The sequence below is a fragment of the Engystomops pustulosus genome, chromosome 2 (genome assembly GCF_040894005.1).
Source record: "Engystomops pustulosus chromosome 2, aEngPut4.maternal, whole genome shotgun sequence".
Classification (NCBI taxonomy): Eukaryota; Metazoa; Chordata; class Amphibia; order Anura; family Leptodactylidae; genus Engystomops; species Engystomops pustulosus.
Genome location: NC_092412.1, coordinates 8,208,098 through 8,227,934, shown reverse-complemented (window position 1 = coordinate 8,227,934; position 19,837 = coordinate 8,208,098). Strand labels below are relative to the sequence as shown.

Here is a 19,837-nt window from a genome sequence, read left to right as displayed (position 1 = left end):
CGGTTCTACCATCACCATAGACAGGGGGCATCCTCTACACCTAGAGGATAGGAGGGCCTACCATCACCATAGACAGGGGGCATCCTCTACACCTAGAGGAGAGGTGGTTCTACCATCACCATAGACAGGGGGCATCCTCTACACCTAGAGGAGAGGCGGTTCTGCCATCACCATATACAGGGGCATCCTCTACACCTAGAGGAGAGGCGGTTCTGCCATCACCATAGACAGGGTACATCCTCTACACCTAGAGGAGAGAAGGATCTACCATCACCAAAGAAAGGGGGCATCCTCTACACCTAGAGGAGAGGAGGTTCTACCATCACCATAGACAGGGGACATCCTCTACACCTAGAGGAGAGGTGGTTCTACCATCACCATAGACGGGGCATCCTCTACACCTAGAGGATAGGAGGGCCTACCATCACCATAGACAGGGGGCATCCTCTACACCAAGAGGAGAGGTGGTTCTACCATCACCATAGACAGGGGGCATCCTCTACACCTAGAGGAGAGGCGGTTCTGCCATCACCATAGACAGGGGCATCCTCTACACCTAGAGGAGAGGCGGTTCTGCCATCACCATAGACAGGGGCATCCTCTACACCTAGAGGAGAGGCGGTTCTGCCATCACCATAGACAGGGGCATCCTCTACACCTAGAGGAGAGAAGGATCTACCATCACCAAAGAAAGGGGGCATCCTCTACACCTAGAGGAGAGGAGGTTCTGCCATCACCATAGACAGGGGCATCCTCTACACCTAGAGGAGAGGAGGTTCTATCATCACCATAGACAGGGGGCATCCTCTATACCTAGAGGAGAGGAGGTTCTATTATCACCATAGCCAGGGGGCATCCTCTACATCAGCGACGGCGAACCTATGGCACGCGTGCCACAGACGGCACGCAAAGCCGTTTCTGTTGGCACGCGTACCGTCGCCGGTAAGCCTCTGCCCGTTGCCCGTAAAAATTTGTCTATGCGAGAGGCGGAACTACGCGCCGCTCCATAGACAGAACCGCAGAGTTTTTGCGCATGCACGGTAACTTTGGAAGCACTGAAAGTTTCAGTCGCTCCCATAGAAACCGCGCATGCGCAGTAATTATCCCAGGCCGCTCCGCTCTGCTCCCTCCCAGTTCGCTCCACTCTGCTCTGTCCCGGTCTGCTCCGCACTGCTCTGCTCCCTCCCTGTCCGCTCTGCTCTGTCCCGGTCCGCTCCGCACTGCTCCCTCTGTCCCATTCCGTAGCCCCCCTCTCCTCCGCTCCATAGCCCCCCTCTCTACCACTCCATAGCCCCCCTCTCTACCGCTCCGTAGCCCCCCTCTCCTCCGCTCCGTAGCCCCCCTCTCCTCCGCTCCGTAGCCCCCCTCTCTTCCGCTCCGTAGCCCCCCTCTCCTCCGCTCCGTAGCCCCCCTGTCCTCCGCTCCGTAGCCCCCCTCTCCTCCGCTCCAGGTGGGAGTGGAGAATGCATACAGCGTAACCTGCATGCATTCCTGGAGAACCTTCCTGTAGAATAAAAGAAAATAAAGTAAGTTTATCTGTGTATATGTATGTTATATGTATGTAATGTGTATATGTATGTAATGTGTATATGTATATAATGTGTATATGTAATGTGTATATGTATGTGATGTGATGTGTATATGTAATGTGTATATGTATGTGATGTGTATATGTAGGTGTTTATTCTGTATTCTGAATAATACATCACCATAGACAGGGGGCATCTTCTACACCTAGAGGAGAGGAGGCTCTACCATCACCATAGACAGGGGGCATCTTCTACACCTAGAGGAGAGGAGGTTCTACCATCACCATAGACAGGGGGCATCCTCTACACCTAGAGCAGAGGAGGTTCTAACATCACCATAGACAGGGGGCATCCTCTACACCTAGAGGAGAGGAAGTTCTACCATCACCATAGACAGGGGGCATCCTCTACACCTAGAGGAGAGGAGGTTCTACCATCACCATAGACAGGGGCATCCTCTACACCTAGAGGAGAGGAGGTTCTATCATCACCATAGGCAGGGGGCATCCTCTACACCTAGAGGAGAGGCGGTTCTACCATCACCATAGACAGGGGCATCCTCTACACCTAGAGGAGAGGCGGTTCTACCATCACCATAGACAGGGGCATCCTCTACACCTAGAGGAGAGGAGGTTCTATCATCACCATAGACAGGGGACATCCTCTACACCTAGAGGAGAGGAGGTTCTATCATCACCATAGACAGGGGGCATCCACTACACCTAGAGGAGAGGAGGTTCTACCATCACCATAGACAGGGGGCATCCTCTACACCTAGAGGAAAGGAGGTTCTACCATCACCACAGACAGGGGGCATCCCACCACATTGTACATGATAATATAGTATGTGTGTATAATTATATGTGAGGAGGAAATAACTGCATAAACCAGCAGCCGTACAGCTAATATACAAGTAGAAGCTGATAAGTGGTGAATCCTCCAGTAGAAGCCCCTGTATATACGGCTGCCGGGGGCTTCTCCCACCGACTTTACTGGTTTTCTAGGACTGCGAGGCTCTGCTCCAGGGGTGGATGGGAATCTCTGGTTACACAACCCTCTTATGGCTTGGAAGAAGAAGTGTCTAAGGATTTGATGAATTATTTGGTTGGATATTATTCAAATTGTATGTCAATGGATCAATCAGTAATCATGATTTTTTTTTAATAGACTGTATGTTACTGACTCGTTGCTTTACTTCTGCTTGTAACTGGGGAAAAGGAAACTTCCAATATTGATTTGTTGACTATATTTTTTAGGAGATGAAAGTACAAGAGGTTCCCATGGACGTCCCCCCTCATCTCCTTGTGGTGAAGTAGAAGATAATCAGTCACATATTTCCACAGAGGAGGGAAATCATGGAGATAATAGGCAGTTTTCATTTCCGAAATATGAGAAGCGCTTTACCAAGAAATCAAATCTTGATCAACATCTGAGAACTCACACAGGAGAGAAGCCATATTCATGTATCGAATGTGGGAAACGTTTTGCCATGAAATCAGGCCTTGCTGTACACAAGAAAATTCACACAGGGGAGAAGCCATTCTCATGTACTGAATGTGGAAAATGTTTTAACCGGAAATCAAATCTTGTTATACATCAGAGAATTCACACAGGGGTAAAGCCATTTTTATGTACTGAATGTGGGAAATGTTTTAATCACAAATCACATCTTGTTAGACATCAGAGAACTCACACCGGGGAGAAGCCATTTCCATGTCCTGAATGTGGTAAATGTTTTACTATGGAATCAAGTCTTGTTGCCCATCAGAGAACTCACACAGGGGAGAAGCCATTTTTTTGTCCTGAATGTGGGAAGTCCTTTACTCGGGTATCAATTCTTATTATACATCAGAGAAGTCACACAGGAGAGAAGCCATTTTTATGTACTAAATGTAGGAAATGTTTTAGAGATCATTCCAGTCTTGTTAGACATCAGAAAACTCACACAGGAGAGAAACTATTTTTATGTACTGAACATGGAAAATGTTGTAGAAAGAAATGCAGTCTTGTTAAACATCAGAGAACTCACACAGAGGCGAAACAATATTCATGTACTGAATGAGAAAAATGTTTTAGAGAGAAATCCAGTCTTGTTGCGCATCGGAGAACTCACACAAGAGAGAAGCCATTTTCATGTTCTGAATGCAAAAAAGGTTTTGGTAATAGATCAAATCTTGTTAAACACAAAAGAGAACTCACAAAGGAGAGAAACCATTTTCAGGTCAAGAAAGTGGGAAAACATATTTTGTCTAACACCAGAGAACTCACACAGGAGAGAAACCACCTTCATGTACTGAATGTGGGAAATGTTTTTTCATTCAAATGCTTTTTATTGAAGATTTTTTCTGTTAACAATAAAACAAAGCTTAGTGAAGGCATAACAGACATGTCCAGTACATGCAGATTATAGGCAAGAAGGATATAATATAAGGCGTCGCGGCTGGGTGGCTGTTACAGCCGTATAGCTGGCAAGTCGGAAGTCTCATAATAGGGTTTGCCCATAATTTTCTTATGGCACATGTGCTGCACCGTACCGCTCCCATTGGGCGCCGTGAGTCCATAGCGATGTATGGGGAGTCAAGGTTGTAGGATCAAATTCCTGACGTGGCCTATGGGCTAGCGGACCACAACTTCCACACTCGCATGGGGACATGTGTTTTTAGGAAGCCATATGCTGAGGCCATCTCGTAAGTAAATACAGTGTTTATTTCCGCGATTAGTTCAGCCCTAGATGGAACTACTCGTACACTGGATTTCCACTTCCTGGGGATTAAAATCCCAGCAATGGTAAGAATTTTAACCAGCAGCTTCTTATTATAGAAGGGGAGAGGGGGGATTCCCATCAGTAGTAAGGCCAGTTGGGGAGATTTGGGGATATGGCATTGGAACAGTCGTTGGAGTATATCGAATACCTCAGACCAATAAGAGGAGAGTAGAGGAAAGCCCCAAAAAACGTGTAGCCTTTCCCCAGACAGCCTTGCCACCAGAGATGTGATGCGCCAGGAAATATGAGGTTCTCGCGGTAAGGAGTAGAGTACCAGTGCAGCTTCCGTTTCGGGGATGCTTCAATATGACCTACGCTCTTGAGTGCACCGTGTATGAGGCTCAGTGACTTAGTCCAGCTGCTCTGGAGTAAAGTCACCCCTAACTCCCTTTCTCATCTCAGAGGATACGAGTACCGAAAGGTCATACAGTTAGTTATCTGCACATAAAACGGCTTAAGTCTTCTAACCTTGTGAAGGAGTTCTTTGTCATTTGTAGGGTTAGGTGCTGGCCGGGATTTCAAGTAGTGTACGACCTGAGCGTATTAAGAGTCCACAAGGGAATACTGTTCTTTGAGTCGACTGGGAATAGGTTTTCTCCGTCATATAGTTGTGCACAGGATCAGATCCCTGCTGAGCTCCAAGATGTCAATGAGGTGGATGGGATCGCTTGGCTCAGAGTTGTGAGAGGGAGGTCAGCCCATGATAGTTTGTCCTGGCCTTTTGTATGAGGCGCCTTCCTGCCCATAAGGAGAGCTCTCGTAGGGGTACGGAGTGACTTTGGAATGGGAATGTCCCAAAGAGAGGCTAACAGCATATTACGGAGGTCAAGGTCTCTGGCCATAAAAGATCTGCATCCAAGGGGTGTTTATATTTGCATTATGCCAGGAGGATCCTTGTGCTAATAAGGTAGCTAGACAGTAGGCTTTTAAATCTGGCACGCCCAAGCCGCCAACCTTTTGTGTTTTATTATGATATGCCTAGCCAGGCGATGGTTTATTCCCTGTCCCTATAAAATGAGAGACCACGGATTGAGCCTTAAGTAGAGCTTTTTCAACATCAGAGACTTCACACGGGTAAAGTAATTTTTAAGTACTGAATGTGGAAAATGTTTTACCCAGAAATCTCTTGTTATACATTAGAGAACTCACACAGGAGAGAAGCCACATTGACAATTCTCGAACTTTGAACGTTTTTTAGTTTAGAAATCTCTATGACTGAATTTCTCTCTTTAGGATGACCTCTGCTGATGTCTGCAGTACGTATGTTTTCTAAAAGCTAAGTCACTCCCTACTCTTTATTTCTCACCATTTTGGCTGTTGCCCAACTAAAACTTAAAGCGGCACGATTGCTATTAGGAAAAATATACTATTCGCTCTGACCACCCAACTGATTGATCCAGAAGTCTGTAACATCTTTCTCAAAGGGAATTGGCACAATCCACTGTACCCATAGCTGGGCTTGTATGCTCCCAATGTGGCCCAACCTCGCTTACCAACGATCTCCAACTAATGCGATCATGTAGTGAGGGATTGTGTCTAGTAGTCTGTTGCTACCCTCAAGCTTCTCTTGGTCTCCTCTTCCCAAAACCCTAATCTTAATGCCAGGATGACCACATCCTATCATAGTAAGGAACTGGAGTCCACCATATCTGAGCCGCCCTCAGGCAAAAGCCCAGGCCCAGATGGCCTCCACGTCTTTTATTACAAATCGGAGTGGGGAGACACTGCTGGTACAATGTCCTGGAGCTGTCCGGTGAGTCCCTCAGCCAAAGATAATTCACAGCAGAGAGAAGTACAGTCACACAGCAGGTCCTGGCGGAACGTGATGTAGATGCAGCAGACACTTTTGCCATTTTTGAGTGCACTTTTGTGAGCTAAAAATATGTTTTTCCATTAATGTTGACATGTGAGGGCTTATTTTTTTCAGTGTTCACTGTATAACCTATGTAACATATTATCTTTATTTTATGGGACACTGCAATTACCACAATATCACATTTCTACCCTATATAGTCAAGTATAAGCCGACCTGAGTATAAGCTCAGGTACCTAATTTGAACACAAATAACTGGGAATACCTATTGCTGGAAATGCATTGGTCACAGCCTCCAGCCAGTATATAGTTGGCACCTCCCCCCCAGTATACAGCCAGGCCCTGCCCCCAGTATATAGCCTGCCAGCCCCGTCCCTCAGTAAACAGCCAGCCCCTGCTCCCCAGTATATAGCCTTCCAGGCCATTTCCCAGGATAAAGCCAGCCCCTGCCCCCAGTATATAGCCTGCCAGCCCATATCCCCAATATATAGCTTGCCAACAGAAACTTAGAGCCTCTGACGGACGGACCAGGACAGAGTGACAGAAATCCTTCAGAGTACCCACTGAGAAAGAGACAGGCGATAAGGGACATTTGAAAGTTTTTGATGTGGAGAGAATTTGAGAAAAAGAGATTTTATTATATTTTCTCTGGAGGGAAAGATGGCGTCTGGAAAGCAGACTCCACCCCTGTATCTGGTGGTTAGAGAAGATGACACGCCCTACCATCCTTCAGTGGCGGCCATCTTAAGTCCCTGAAAGTTAATTGCCTATGACTCTACTCTGTTGTCAGCCATAAAGGCTGGTTGTGGGTTTTCTTGTAGTTTAGCAGCTGAGCACCCTTGAAGGGCCTTGACAGACGTCTGAAAATAACACCGACTGAGATGATTTCATCTTATTTCAGTTCTCTGTTCGGATTATTCTTGGATGTGCAACGCTGTTTGGGTATGGTATAATGAAAACTTATTTGATCCTGACAATTAGAGAAAAATTAGTATAAAAAGTGTTGCAATGTCTCTGGTACCTGCTTTCTGACATTTAACAAGAGGGACAGCCAGGGGGCTGTTGGAGCTGCGTTTTGTTATGTACAGAACTTGAAGTGCAGATAAAAGCGAAGTTCTCCAAAAGTCTAGAGCTTTGCCTGGGAATGCTGTCTGTGTTCTGTTCAGATCTGACCTTGCCGATGTTTACATAAGGGGGGGGGGGGCAACTCTGCTCCAATGTTCTTTCTGACAGCCTAAAAAAAAAGACATGAAGGAACTTGCTTGTGATACAAGAATACAGTATGATGTGATGTCCCCTCGTGTACTCCTCGAACAGACCAACACTTAGTCTAAGTGTACCTGGATTTTGATGAAACATTGGAGTCTGGCCAGAATTTTATAGAGAGCACAAGAACGCTGGAAAAGGAGATCCCATATGCCTGGATGAGATAAAGCGGAGATGTAAACGGGCATGGAAGAGTTCCACGGGAACTGTTTACAGCTTTAGGACACATGGGAGATGACCTGACAGTGTAGTGTACATTTAGTGCACTTTGCTACCAAAGGTGTTAACGGACTAGAGACATCTATGCCAGACTTGCATACAGAGGGATTGATAAGACTCTGACAGAGTGACGTACAGAGGGAACAGAGACCAGGGTCGGTAGTTTCACAGACTATACACAAGAGGTGGACCAGCACTGCCCAACAGTAACCACTGATCAAAACATGCCAAAATATGTAATCAAAAGCCACAAAAAGAACAGAGGCATGAAAAATAGATCAAGCAAATAATATCTTTATTAATAGAAAAATACACCACAAAACATGCTTAAAAACCTTTAAAAATTGTGAAAGAAGTCACAAATGAATGACAAATATTATAAATGGTGAGCTAATCAAATCTTTAGACAAGTCCATACAAATGCAGGATAAACAACAAAAAGAGGAGTGAAACACAATAATGGATGGACACACAATTCAAGGATCAGCACAAAACCATGTACAAATAAGAAAGTTGTATACCTAAAGGCTCAGGCTATGAGAGCGACCTCCCTCTCTTCTTGGGCCTGAGAAAATGTTGAAGCAGGCTCTTGTCCAGGATGTTATCCTCTGGCTCCCACGATCTCTTCTCAGGACCAAATCCTTTCCAGTCTACCAGAAACAACCGCCTACCTCTCACCGTCTTAGTATCCAGGATATCTTTGACCTCAAAGACATCGGTGGAATCAGCCTGTGGTGCCAGAGGAGGAGAAATTTTTCGGTTGAAGCGGTTGAAGATGTCTGGCTTATGGAGAGAAACGTGGAAAGAGTTGGGAATGCGCATGCTGGGAGGCAGACGCAACTTGTAAGCCACCGGGTTGATGCAGCTAAGAATTTCAAATGGACCCAAGAACCGGGGTCCCAATTTATAGCTCGGGATCTTCAGCCGGACATACTTGGCGGACAGCCAGACCCAGTCACCAGGAGCTAAAACAGGAAATGGTCGGCGTCTTTTGTCTGCTTGGAGCAATGAGGTGTGGACTTGTTCCCAGATGGCTTTTAGATCACGTACCAGGTCCGCCTCAGCAGGAAGTTCTGCAGATCCGTAACAAAGTCCATAGCCACATGAGACCATGGGCTGGTAGGCACGGGTAATGGCAACAGAAGACCAGCAGGTTTTAGTCGTGAAGGCTTGTTGCGAGCACAAGAGGCACAGGAACCCCCAAAATCCCGAACGGCCTTTACCAAATTAGGCCACCAGTAGAATCGGGAAATCAAGGCCACAGAGCGCTGCACCCCAGGGTGCCCAGCCACACGAGAAGAATGTCCCCAGGTCAGGATCCTCTTTCGGAGACCAGGTTGCACATAAGTCTTGCTGGGAGGCAGCTGCCGGAGGTCCAGCGGCACGGCAAGCACAAGTCTCTCTGGAGGAACAATATGCCTCGGAGCAGAGTCCTCCCCCATAACATCAGAAGCACGTGACAAGGTGTCAGCCTTGATGTTTTTCTGTGCTGGACGAAAATGGATTCGGAAGTCAAAGCGAGAAAAGAAGAGGGACCACCGGGCTTGACGCGGATTTAATCGCTGAGCCGTCTGTAGATACTGAAGGTTTTTGTGGTCTGTGAAAATGCTGACTGGAAATCGCGCTCTCTCCAGCACATGACGCCACTCTTCGAAAGCAAGAAGAAGCCGCAAGTGAGTGTTCGGCCCCTAGGCCCCTTCTGGGTAAGGAGCGCCCCAGTGCCCACGGAGGAGGTATCAACTTCCACTAGGAACGGCTTTTCAGTATCAGGTCAGGTAAGGACTGAAGCGGAGGAAAAAGCAGTTTTTAATTTCTTGAAGGATTCTTCTGCCGCTGGAGGCCAGACACGGGGATTAGCACCCTTTTTCGTAAGCGCCACCATCGGTGCGACCAGAGATGAGAAATGTGGGATAAAACTATAATAATTAGCAAAGCCCAGAAATCTCTTTATAGCTTGCAGTCCCACTGGGCTTGGCCACTGAAGAACAGCAGATAACTTGGCAGGATCCATCTGCAAACCTTTATCAGAAATTATGTAGCCAAGGAATGGAAGGCTCTTCTGATGAAACTGGCACTTCTCCAATTTGGCGTAGAGGCGGTTCATCCTGAGGTGGCTGAGTACTTGCCTCACATGAGACTGGTGGGACTCGAGATCAGCAGAATACACAAGGATGTCATCCAGGTAAACCACAACACAACTGTACAATAAGTCCCGGAAAATATCATTCACAAATTCCTGGAAAACGGCTGGCACATTACAAAGTCCGAAGGGCATAACTTGATATTCAAAATGGCCATCATGAGTGTTAAAGGCTTCCACTCGTCACCCTTCCTGATGCGAGTGAGGTTGTAGGCCCCACGAAGATCTAACTTGGAAAAAATTCTTGCACCCCCAGACGGTCAAACAGCTCTGTGATAAGCGGCATAGGGTAGCGATTCTTAATGGTGACCTTGTTAAGACCGCAATAGTCTATACAGGGGCAGAGAGAGCCATCCTTCTTGGTGACAAAAAAGAAACCAGCGCCAGCTGGTGAGGAGGATTTGCGGATGAAACCTCTTTGCAGATTTTCCTTAACATATTCCGACATAGCGGCAGTCTCAGGAACCGAGAGCGAATACACCCGACCCCGTGGAGAAGATCCAGGCAGCAGGTCAATGGGACAATCGTAGGGACCATGTGGAGGAGGGGTCTCAGATTGTTTTTTGGAAAACACATCTGTTAAGTCCTGGTACGGAGTGGGAAGTCCCTCCAGAGGCTTAGGAGACAAGGTAGGAGTCCTGACAGGGAGCGGATGTGGAACCGTCATGCAGCGTGAGGAGCAATCCGGACCCCAACGGAGAATCTCCCCAGAAGACCAGTCCAGAACAGGGGCATGATGCTGCAACCAGGGGAGACCCAGCAGGAGAGTGGAAGTGCACTGGGGCAGCACAAAAAAGGAGAGTCTCTCTTTATGTAATGCACCAACTTGAAGGAGCAGGGGTTCCGTGCGAAACCTGATGGGCATAGAGAGAATCTGGCCACGAACTGAGGCAATGGACAAAGGCTTCTCGAGACGAACCACCGGGAAGTGATGCTGGGAGACCAGGGCAGCATCTACAAAGTTCGCTGTGGAGCCCAGGGAAGCTGAAATCTGGACCGGGGTACCGGTGCCAACGCCGAGGAGCACGGGGAGAATCAGGCGAAGAGAAGCTTTATGGACGCTTCTCAGCACCTGAGAAGCCTAGGTGCTGGCGTTTCCCGGACGTTGGGGACGGACAGGACAAGTCCCGACAAAGTGCTCTGGGCTGGCACAATACATGCAGAGGTTCTCCTGACGTCGTCTGGAACGCTCTTGTAGAGTAACCCGGGTTCGGTCCACCTGCATGGGTTCCTCAGCAGAAAATTCTGGCGGGGGCTGGAGCGGCCTTTGGAAGACAGGTGTCAGGCAAGGAAGGCATCTAACACGGCCTTGGGGATACTCGGAGCATAGTTCCTCAGCGCGCTCCTTAAAGCAAACGTCAATTCGAGTGGCCAAGTGATGAGGCCACTCAGGGTAGATGAAAGGTCCCGAGCCGCCAGTGTGTCCTTGACCTGCCCAGAGAGTACTTTCTTAAATGTAGCGATGAGGGCTGCATCGTTCCAGGCAAGTTCGGAAGCCAGGGTGCGTAACTGAACTTGCGTACCCTCCCACAGGTGAGTTGCCCTGATGCAGGTTCAACACTGCAGACTCTGCAGAGGAGGCTTGTGCTGGTTCCTCGAAGACTGACTGACTGACACAGAAATGCTGTGATGCTAGACATAACCGGGTCATCTCTGTCCCAAAGAGGAGTAGCCGAGGCCAGGGCTTTCCCAGAAAGAAGGCCGAGGACAAATGCAACCTTTAACCACTCGGTAACCCTATGTGCAGGGAGCACTGGGTTATAAAGCCCCTGCACATCTTGGGGTCTCCATCATACTTGCCGGGCAAAGAGAGACGTAGCATCGGTTCAGCAGCAGGAAAATAAGCCGGGGTAACTAGAGTCGTAGGAGCAGCCACAGGAGACTGTTGCTGGTTCTGGGTAGCTAGCAGCTGTTGCAGCATGGCGGTGACTTTCTCAAGCTGATTCCGCTGTGCGGCAATCTGCCGGGACTGGTGGATCACGATGGTAGCAAGATCAGGCTGACTGGGAGGCGGAGCCTCGGTGGGATCGATGGCCGGATCTTACTGTCAGGATCAGTGGATCCTCTGGACCATCGCGGGAGATGGAACTAGCCGACACCTGGGACCGGAGTCTAAGTGGCATCTGGTTTTCACCAGAGCCCGTCGCAAAACGGGTTGGACTTGCTGCGGCAGGATACCACCAGGTCGTTCCAGAGGTGCAACTAGCCCGCGGTGGCAGCCAAGGTCGAGGTACCTTAGCGGAAGACAGTCTCGAGGTCAGGTCCAGGGTCAGGGCAGGCAGCAGAGATGCAAGGTCAAGTCCAAATCTGGGGTCAGCAATAGGAGGTCCAGGCAGGTGGGAACGGGAAAACAGGCACACGGAACTCAGAAACACGGAGGAACTCGGGTAACATGACAACACAGGACTCAGGAGCGGAGACACACAGGAATGCAAGAATACACAGGGACGCAGGAATACAGAGGACGCAGGAATACATAGGAACACAGATATACACAGGAACGCTTTCTCTTAGGCTGTGAGGCACAAAGATCCGGCAGGGGACCCATTAGCAGTGTGCTGGCCCTTCAAATTTTCGGCAGGAGTCGCGCAATCCGAGACAGGGATTGCGGGAGCACCCAAGACACCCCACTGAACCAGACCTTTTATTTTATTTTGCACTGAGTATCCAGTCCACGCCACAGGTGTCTAGTCCAGAAACATGGTGGCTTCCCCATTGGCCCACTATTAGGCCTGGTTAGACTCAGTCGTGAGGGGAGCCCCTCATGTGTCAGCAGCTGCAGCCAGAAATCTGCTCAGCAAGGCCAGTTAGTTGATCCCAGATCCTAGATCACTCAGTTACTGTGTAAACCCCACATGACTTGCACAGTGGCCTCACCCAAGCATCTGAGCAAAGGCCAGACAGCTCAGATTCCAGTGTGCACTCCCAGAGCGTCACACTGATAAGGTGCACAGCCATGAATCCTGCCGTTCTGTCACCAGTGTTACAGGATTCAGAGGGAAGGAGAGAATGGTATTTAACCCAGGTGTTGAGTTTTTTCTCATAGATGGCTCCAGGTCTGCAGGAGAAGGATATACAGTGGTCAGTGGCGCACATGAGGTAGTAAAAGCAGAACCACTCCCTCCACACAGGTCAGCGCAGGAGGTGAAGTGACGGCACTCAGGGAAGTGCTACAGCTGGTGGAAGGTAAAAGGGCAAACATCTATACTCAAGGTATAGTTCTGGGGTCTAAACACGACTATGAATCCATATGGAAGGCTAGAGATTTCCTCACCTCTGCAGGGACCCCCTTTAAGCATGGCATGCTGGTTAAAGAGCTCATGGATGCTCTCTTACTTCCACAAGAAGTGGGGATAGTAAAAGTAAAAGCACACACAATTTGGTAACTCCACAAGCCAAGGGCAAGTATGTGGTCGATAGGGTGGTGAAGGCAGCTGCACAGATGGAGCCCAGAGACTGTCCTGTAGTCTCAACAGTGAGCTCTGAGTTTGATCCACAGGCGTTCCAGTCCCTGGTGGCCCGAGTGTCATCAGAAGTGAAGGAAGTGTGGAGGAAAGCTGGAGCCCAGATGCCGATGGGACCTGGATGCTGGGAGAGAGGGTGTGCCTGCCCAGAGCCCTGCACCAGTAGCCCAGGGACACACACACATCCAAAATGGCCATGCTAGTGCTCATAAACTGCAAGTGGTTTGCCCCGGGCGTTACTACCCCTGTCATTAGACTAGTGAAAGTCTGTATAGTCTGTGCCCGCCACAACCCGGGTAAGGTGATAAAGACCCCACAGAAGGTGACACCCAAGCCGCTGTATCACTTCCAAAGACTGCAGATGGATTTTATCCAGCTGCCAAAAAGTGGTACGTAGGAGTACGTGCTTGTGTGCATTGATCTCTTTCCACAGTGGCCAGAAGCTTTTCCCACGACCAAGGCTACTGCCAGAGCTGCAGCCAAGAAGTTGGTGAGTGAGATTTTTCTGCAGGTTTGGACTTCCAGAGACCATAGAGTCCGGTCACAGAACCAACTTCACTGGACAGGTAAAGACCTGAAACCTTTATGGCAGGTCTAGAGTCCATTATTCCCCAGACTGCTATGAGCAAAGATGTTGGTTGGGTAACTGTTTTTATTGTAATCAACAGAGATTTGTGAATTATATCCAAGATGCTTTCCAGAACCGCATGGCTTTGGACATGACCCTTGCTGAGAAGGGAGGAGTCTGTAAGATGGTGGGAGCGGCTTGTTGCATGTACATCCTGGATGACATCGCCCCCTATGGATCCATTACCCATGCACTTGAAGAGATTGGACTGTCCAGGGCCCGCAAGAGAAACTCTGGAGTGGACACTTTGTCCTTCACTTTGTGGTTGGGGGATTGGAAGGGTTTCCTGTAAGTGGGGGTGATATTGGGGATTGTGATTTTGCTCTTGTCACTTATTGCGTGTTGTGTGGTCCCCCTCATCAAGTCCACCATGTCCCAGATGGCCGTCCAGGTAAGAACCACGACAGGAGAAGTGCCCGGAGTGGAGGATGATGCTGCCTGTTGGAGAACCAGCCTGTTTACAAACCTGTGAACTATGAAAACTCAGTGATGTGAGTGTGTAGACCTGTAACCCTCTTAGTGACTGATCTCTGGGGAATCTGGTGAGGCCATAAAAAGGCCAACAGGTGGGAGTTTGAGGAGGTTGCTTTAAGAGGTTGTGGGTTTGCAGTCTTAAACAGGGGGGGAATGTGAGAGATATATTCCTCTATGGCGGCCATCTTGGAGCAAGTGAACCAAACAGAAGCCATTTTAAGTATTAGCCGGGGGTCAAGCACTTTCCAGCTAAGGTCATGATTCAAACTTCATTCTTTTATGTAACCTGTTTGTTCGCCTGCAGACTAATTCCCTTGACATTTAATGAGAAGCCAGTCTGTCCTTCCTCTTTTGTTATATATTTCTGCTCTTGCACCAGCGTATCTCTTGTTTTGACAAGCCTGAGTCTTCTTCTCAGGAAAATTAGTATAAACATGTCTGTGAACAAGGCCTATTAACCTTTTCGGAGAATGTGCTGGTAAATTCATTATGGCCAATAGCATTACAGTATTCTTATCTCCTTGTCAAGCCCCCCATTGCTGCTTTTTCTGTTTTGATATATGACTGTGTGTTTTGGAAATAAACAGTGTGATCTGAGTGCATCTGAAGACCATGTCTGCGTCTTGGGTTTGTTCTCTCCTCCCTGGTACCGGGAGCCATGAAAGATTTAAATTGAAAGTCACCATGGGGGGTACTCCTCCTCCGTCTTTGGGTCCTCCGGCTTCTCTTCGGGTCCCCGCGCACAGCCAGTACACGCGAACACGTCAGTCGCTTGCCAACATCATTGTTTGTGCGCCGCCGGCATCGCGTTGGGACCTGAAGAGGAGCCGTGGATCCCAAAGAGGATCCGGAAAAACCCAGGGGACCCGGAGCACCTGAAGCAAGAAGAGGACCTACGGGGCCGCCGGAAAGGTGAGTACAGTGTTAAGCTATTTTTATAGACTCGAGAATAAACCGAGTTAGGTTTTTTTAGCACAATTTTTGTATTGAAAAGCTCGGCTTATACTCGAGTATATACGGTATATTTTTTTTGGAGGGGGAATCTTTTATTTTTGCATTACCATAGGTCTTTTAATCGTTGATCTATAGAGCTGGTGGAGAGCTTTTATTGTGGGACGTGCTGTACTTTACAATAACATTTATGTGGAGATAAGTTTTTTTTATCACTTTTTATTGCATTTGATCTTTGACAAAATCGGTAAAATTGTATATTTTTTTAATGATTGTGTTTTATTGTACAGGTCATTATGGACATGGCGATACCTTACATGTGGAATTTGTGCAGATTTTTACTTATTTTATGTTATCTTAACATTTTTTATGTATATGGGCTTTTTTATTAATTTATTTTTTATTTTAAAACATTCTAATTACTTTTTTTGAACTTTTTATTTGTCCCTTTATGGGATATGAATAAGCATTTGATTGCATGTTCATTATAAAACCCTGCAAGGTCCTGTCTGTGACCCAGGGGCTACGATCAAAGGCGCAACCGGAGAACATCTTCCTGCAGGCATTTAACCAGTGACCACGACGTATAACGGGGCGACCGCGGCGTATAACAGGGCGACCGCGACGTATAACAGGGCGACCGCGGCGTATAACAGGGCGACCGTGGCGTATAACAGGGCAACCGCGGCGTATAACATGGCGACCGTGGAGTATAACAGGGCGACCGTGGCGTATAACAGGGCGACCGTGGCGTATAACAGGGCGACCGCGGCGTATAACAGGGTGACCGTGGCGTATAACAGGGCGACCGCGGCGTATAACATGGCGACCGTGGCGTATAACAGGGTGACCGCGGCATATAACAGAGTGACATATAACAGGGCGACCGCGGCGTATAACAGGGCGACCATGGCGTATAACAGGGTGACATATAACAGGGCGACCGCGGCGTATAACAGGGTGACATATAACAGGGCGACCATGGCGTATAACAGGGTGACATATAACAGGGCGACCGCGGCGTATAACAGGGTGACATATAACAGGGCGACCGCGGCGTATAACAGGGTGACATATAACAGGGCGACCGCGGCGTATAACAGGGTGACATATAACAGGGCGACCGCGGCGTATAACAGGGTGACATATAACAGGGCGACCATGGCGTATAACAGGGTGACATATAACAGGGCGACCATGGCGTATAACATGGTGACATATAACAGGGCGACCGCGGCGTATAACAGGGTGACATATAACAGGGCGACCGCGGCGTATAACAGGGTGACATATAACAGGGCGACCTTGGCGTATAACAGGGCGACCATGGCGTATAACAGGGTGACATATAACAGGGCGACCGCGGCGTATAACAGGGTGACATATAACAGGGCGACCATGGCGTATAACAGGGTGACATATAACAGGGCGACCGCGGCGTATAACAGGGTGACATATAACAGGGCGACCATGGCGTATAACAGGGTGACATATAACAGGGCGACCATGGCGTATAACAGGGTGACATATAACAGGGCGACCGCGGCGTATAACAGGGTGACATATAACAGGGCGACCATGGCGTATAACAGGGTGACATATAACAGGGCGACCGCGGCGTATAACAGGGTGACATATAACAGGGCGACCGCGGCGTATAACAGGGTGACATATAACAGGGCAACCGCGGCGTATAACAGGGTGACATATAACAGGGCGACCGCGGCGTATAACAGGGTGACATATAACAGGGCGACCATGGCGTATAACATGGTGACATATAACAGGGCGACCGCGGCGTATAACAGGGTGACATATAACAGGGCGACCGCGGCGTATAACAGGGTGACATATAACAGGGCGACCTTGGCGTATAACAGGGCGACCATGGCGTATAACAGGGTGACATATAACAGGGCGACCGCGAAGTATAACAGGGCGTCCGCGGCGTATAACAGGGTGACCATGGCGTATAACAGGGTGACATATAACAGGGCGACCGCGGCGTATAACAGGGTGACATATAACAGGGCGACCGCGAAGTATAACAGGGCGTCCGCGGCGTATAACAGGGTGACCGCGGCGTATAACAGGGCGACCGCGGCGTATAACAGGGTGACCGCTGCATATAACAGGGCGACCGCTGCATATAACAGGGCGACCGCGGTGTATAACAGGGTGACATATAACAGGGCGACCGCGGCGTATAACAGGGTGACCGCTGCATATAACAGGGCGACCGCTGCATATAACAGGGCGACCGCGGTGTATAACAGGGTGACATATAACAGGGCAACCGCGGTGTATAACAGGGTGACATATAACAGGGCGACCGCGGCGTATAACAGGGTGACATATAACAGGGCGACCGCGGCATATAACATGGCGACAGCGGCGTATAACAGGGAAACCGCGGCGTATAACAGGGAGACTGCAGCGTATAACAGGGAGACTGCGGCGTATAACAGGGTGACTGCAGCGTATAACAGGGAGACTGCGGCGTATAACAGGGAGACTGCAGCGTATAACAGGGAGACTGCGGCGTATAACAGGGTGACTGCGGCGTATAACAGGGTGACCGCGGCGTATAACAGGGTGACTGCAGCGTATAACAGGGTGACTGCGGCGTATAACAGGGAGACTGCGGCGTATAACAGGGAGACTGCAGCGTATAACAGGGAGACTGCGGCGTATAACAGGGTGACTGCGGCGTATAACAGGGTGACCGCGGCGTATAACAGGGTGACATATAACAGGGTGACTGCGGCGTATAACAGGGTGACATATAACAGGGCGACCGCGGCGTATAACAGGGTGACATATAACAGGGTGACCGCTGCATATAACAGGGCGACCGCGGCGTATAACAGGGTGACATATAACAGGGTGACCGCTGCATATAACAGGGCGACCGCGGCGTATAACAGGGTGACATATAACAGGGTGACCGCGGCGTATAACAGGGTGACCGCGGCGTATAACAGGGTGACATATAACAGGGCGACCGCGGCGTATAACAGGGTGACATATAACAGGGTGACCGCGGCGTATAACAGGGTGACTGCGGCGTATAACAGGGTGACATATAACAGGGTGACATATAACAGGGTGACCGCTGCATATAACAGGGCGACCGCGGCGTATAACAGGGTGACATATAACAGGGTGACCGCGGCGTATAACAGGGTGACATATAACAGGGTGACCGCGGCGTATAACAGGGTGACATATAACAGGGTGACATATAACAGGGTGACCGCTGCATATAACAGGGCGACCGCGGCGTATAACAGGGTGACATATAACAGGGTGACCGCTGCATATAACAGGGCGACCGCGGCGTATAACAGGGTGACATATAACAGGGCGACCGCGGCGTATAACAGGGTGACATATAACAGGGTGACCGCGGCGTATAACAGGGCGTCCGCGGCGTATAACAGGGTGACCGCTGCATATAACAGGGCGACCGCGGCGTATAACAGGGTGACATATAACAGGGTGACCGCGGCGTATAACAGGGTGACCGCGGCGTATAACAGGGTGACATATAACAGGGTGACCGCGGCGTATAACAGGGTGACATATAACAGGGTGACATATAACAGGGTGAGACGTGTGATCAGAGGTCGCTCCTAGCGCGGGTGTTACAGCTTATACTGCGTCACTTACTATCTGCACCTTCTGTGTGACTTTCATCATCACATCTCTATACACTGCAGCTTCCTGTAATCCCGAGAGGCCCCGCCCCCCCAGTGACATCACACTCCCCGGGTCACATGACTAATATATGAGGAAGTGTGTGAGGTAGAGAGTGTCCTGCACTGAGGAGAGAACAGGTAAGTGACCAGAGGAGGGACTACAACTCCCAGCATGCTCCAGGAGCACACACTATATGGAGGGACTACAACTCCCAGCATGCTCCAGGAGCACACACACTACATGGAGGAACTACAACTCCCAGCATGCTCCTGGAGCACACACAGTATATGGAGGGACTACAACTCCCAGCATGCTCCAGGAGCACACACACTATATGGAGGGACTACAACTCCCAGCATGCTCCAGGAGCGCACACACTATATGGAGGGACTACAACTCCCAGCATGCTCCAGGAGCGCACACACACTATATGGAGGGACTACAACTCCCAGCATGCTCCAGGAGCACACACACTATATGGAGGGACTACAGCTCCCAGCATGCTCCAGGAGCACACACCCTATATGGAGGGACTACAGCTCCCAGCATGCTCCAGGAGCACACACACTATATGGAGGGACTACAACTCCCAGCATGCTACAGGAGCACACACACTATATGGAGGGACTACAACTCCCAGCATGCTACAGGAGCACACACACTATATGGAGGGACTACAACTCCCAGCATGCTCCAGGAGCACACACACACTATATGGAGGGACTACAACTCCCAGCATGCTCCAGGAGCACACACTATATGGAGGGACTATAACTCCCAGCATGCTCCAGGAGCACACACGCTATATGGATGGACTACAGCTCCCAGCATGCTCCAGGAGCTCACACACACTATATGGAGGGACTACAACTCCCAGCATGCTCCAG

At 49.3% G+C, this 19,837-nt stretch overlaps 1 protein-coding gene across 1 annotated transcript in view; it reads left to right on the top strand.

Annotated features, from left to right (window-relative positions):
- Window positions 1–19,837, top strand: part of LOC140119979 (uncharacterized) — a 43,189-nt gene that overhangs the window by 6,249 nt on the left and 17,103 nt on the right. Inside the window, exon 2 of the mRNA XM_072139408.1 lies at window positions 2,786–3,487. Within this exon, the coding sequence (XP_071995509.1) occupies window positions 3,019–3,487 (469 nt within the window). The 5' untranslated portion in view covers window positions 2,786–3,018. The remainder of the gene's footprint in view (window positions 1–2,785; window positions 3,488–19,837) is intronic.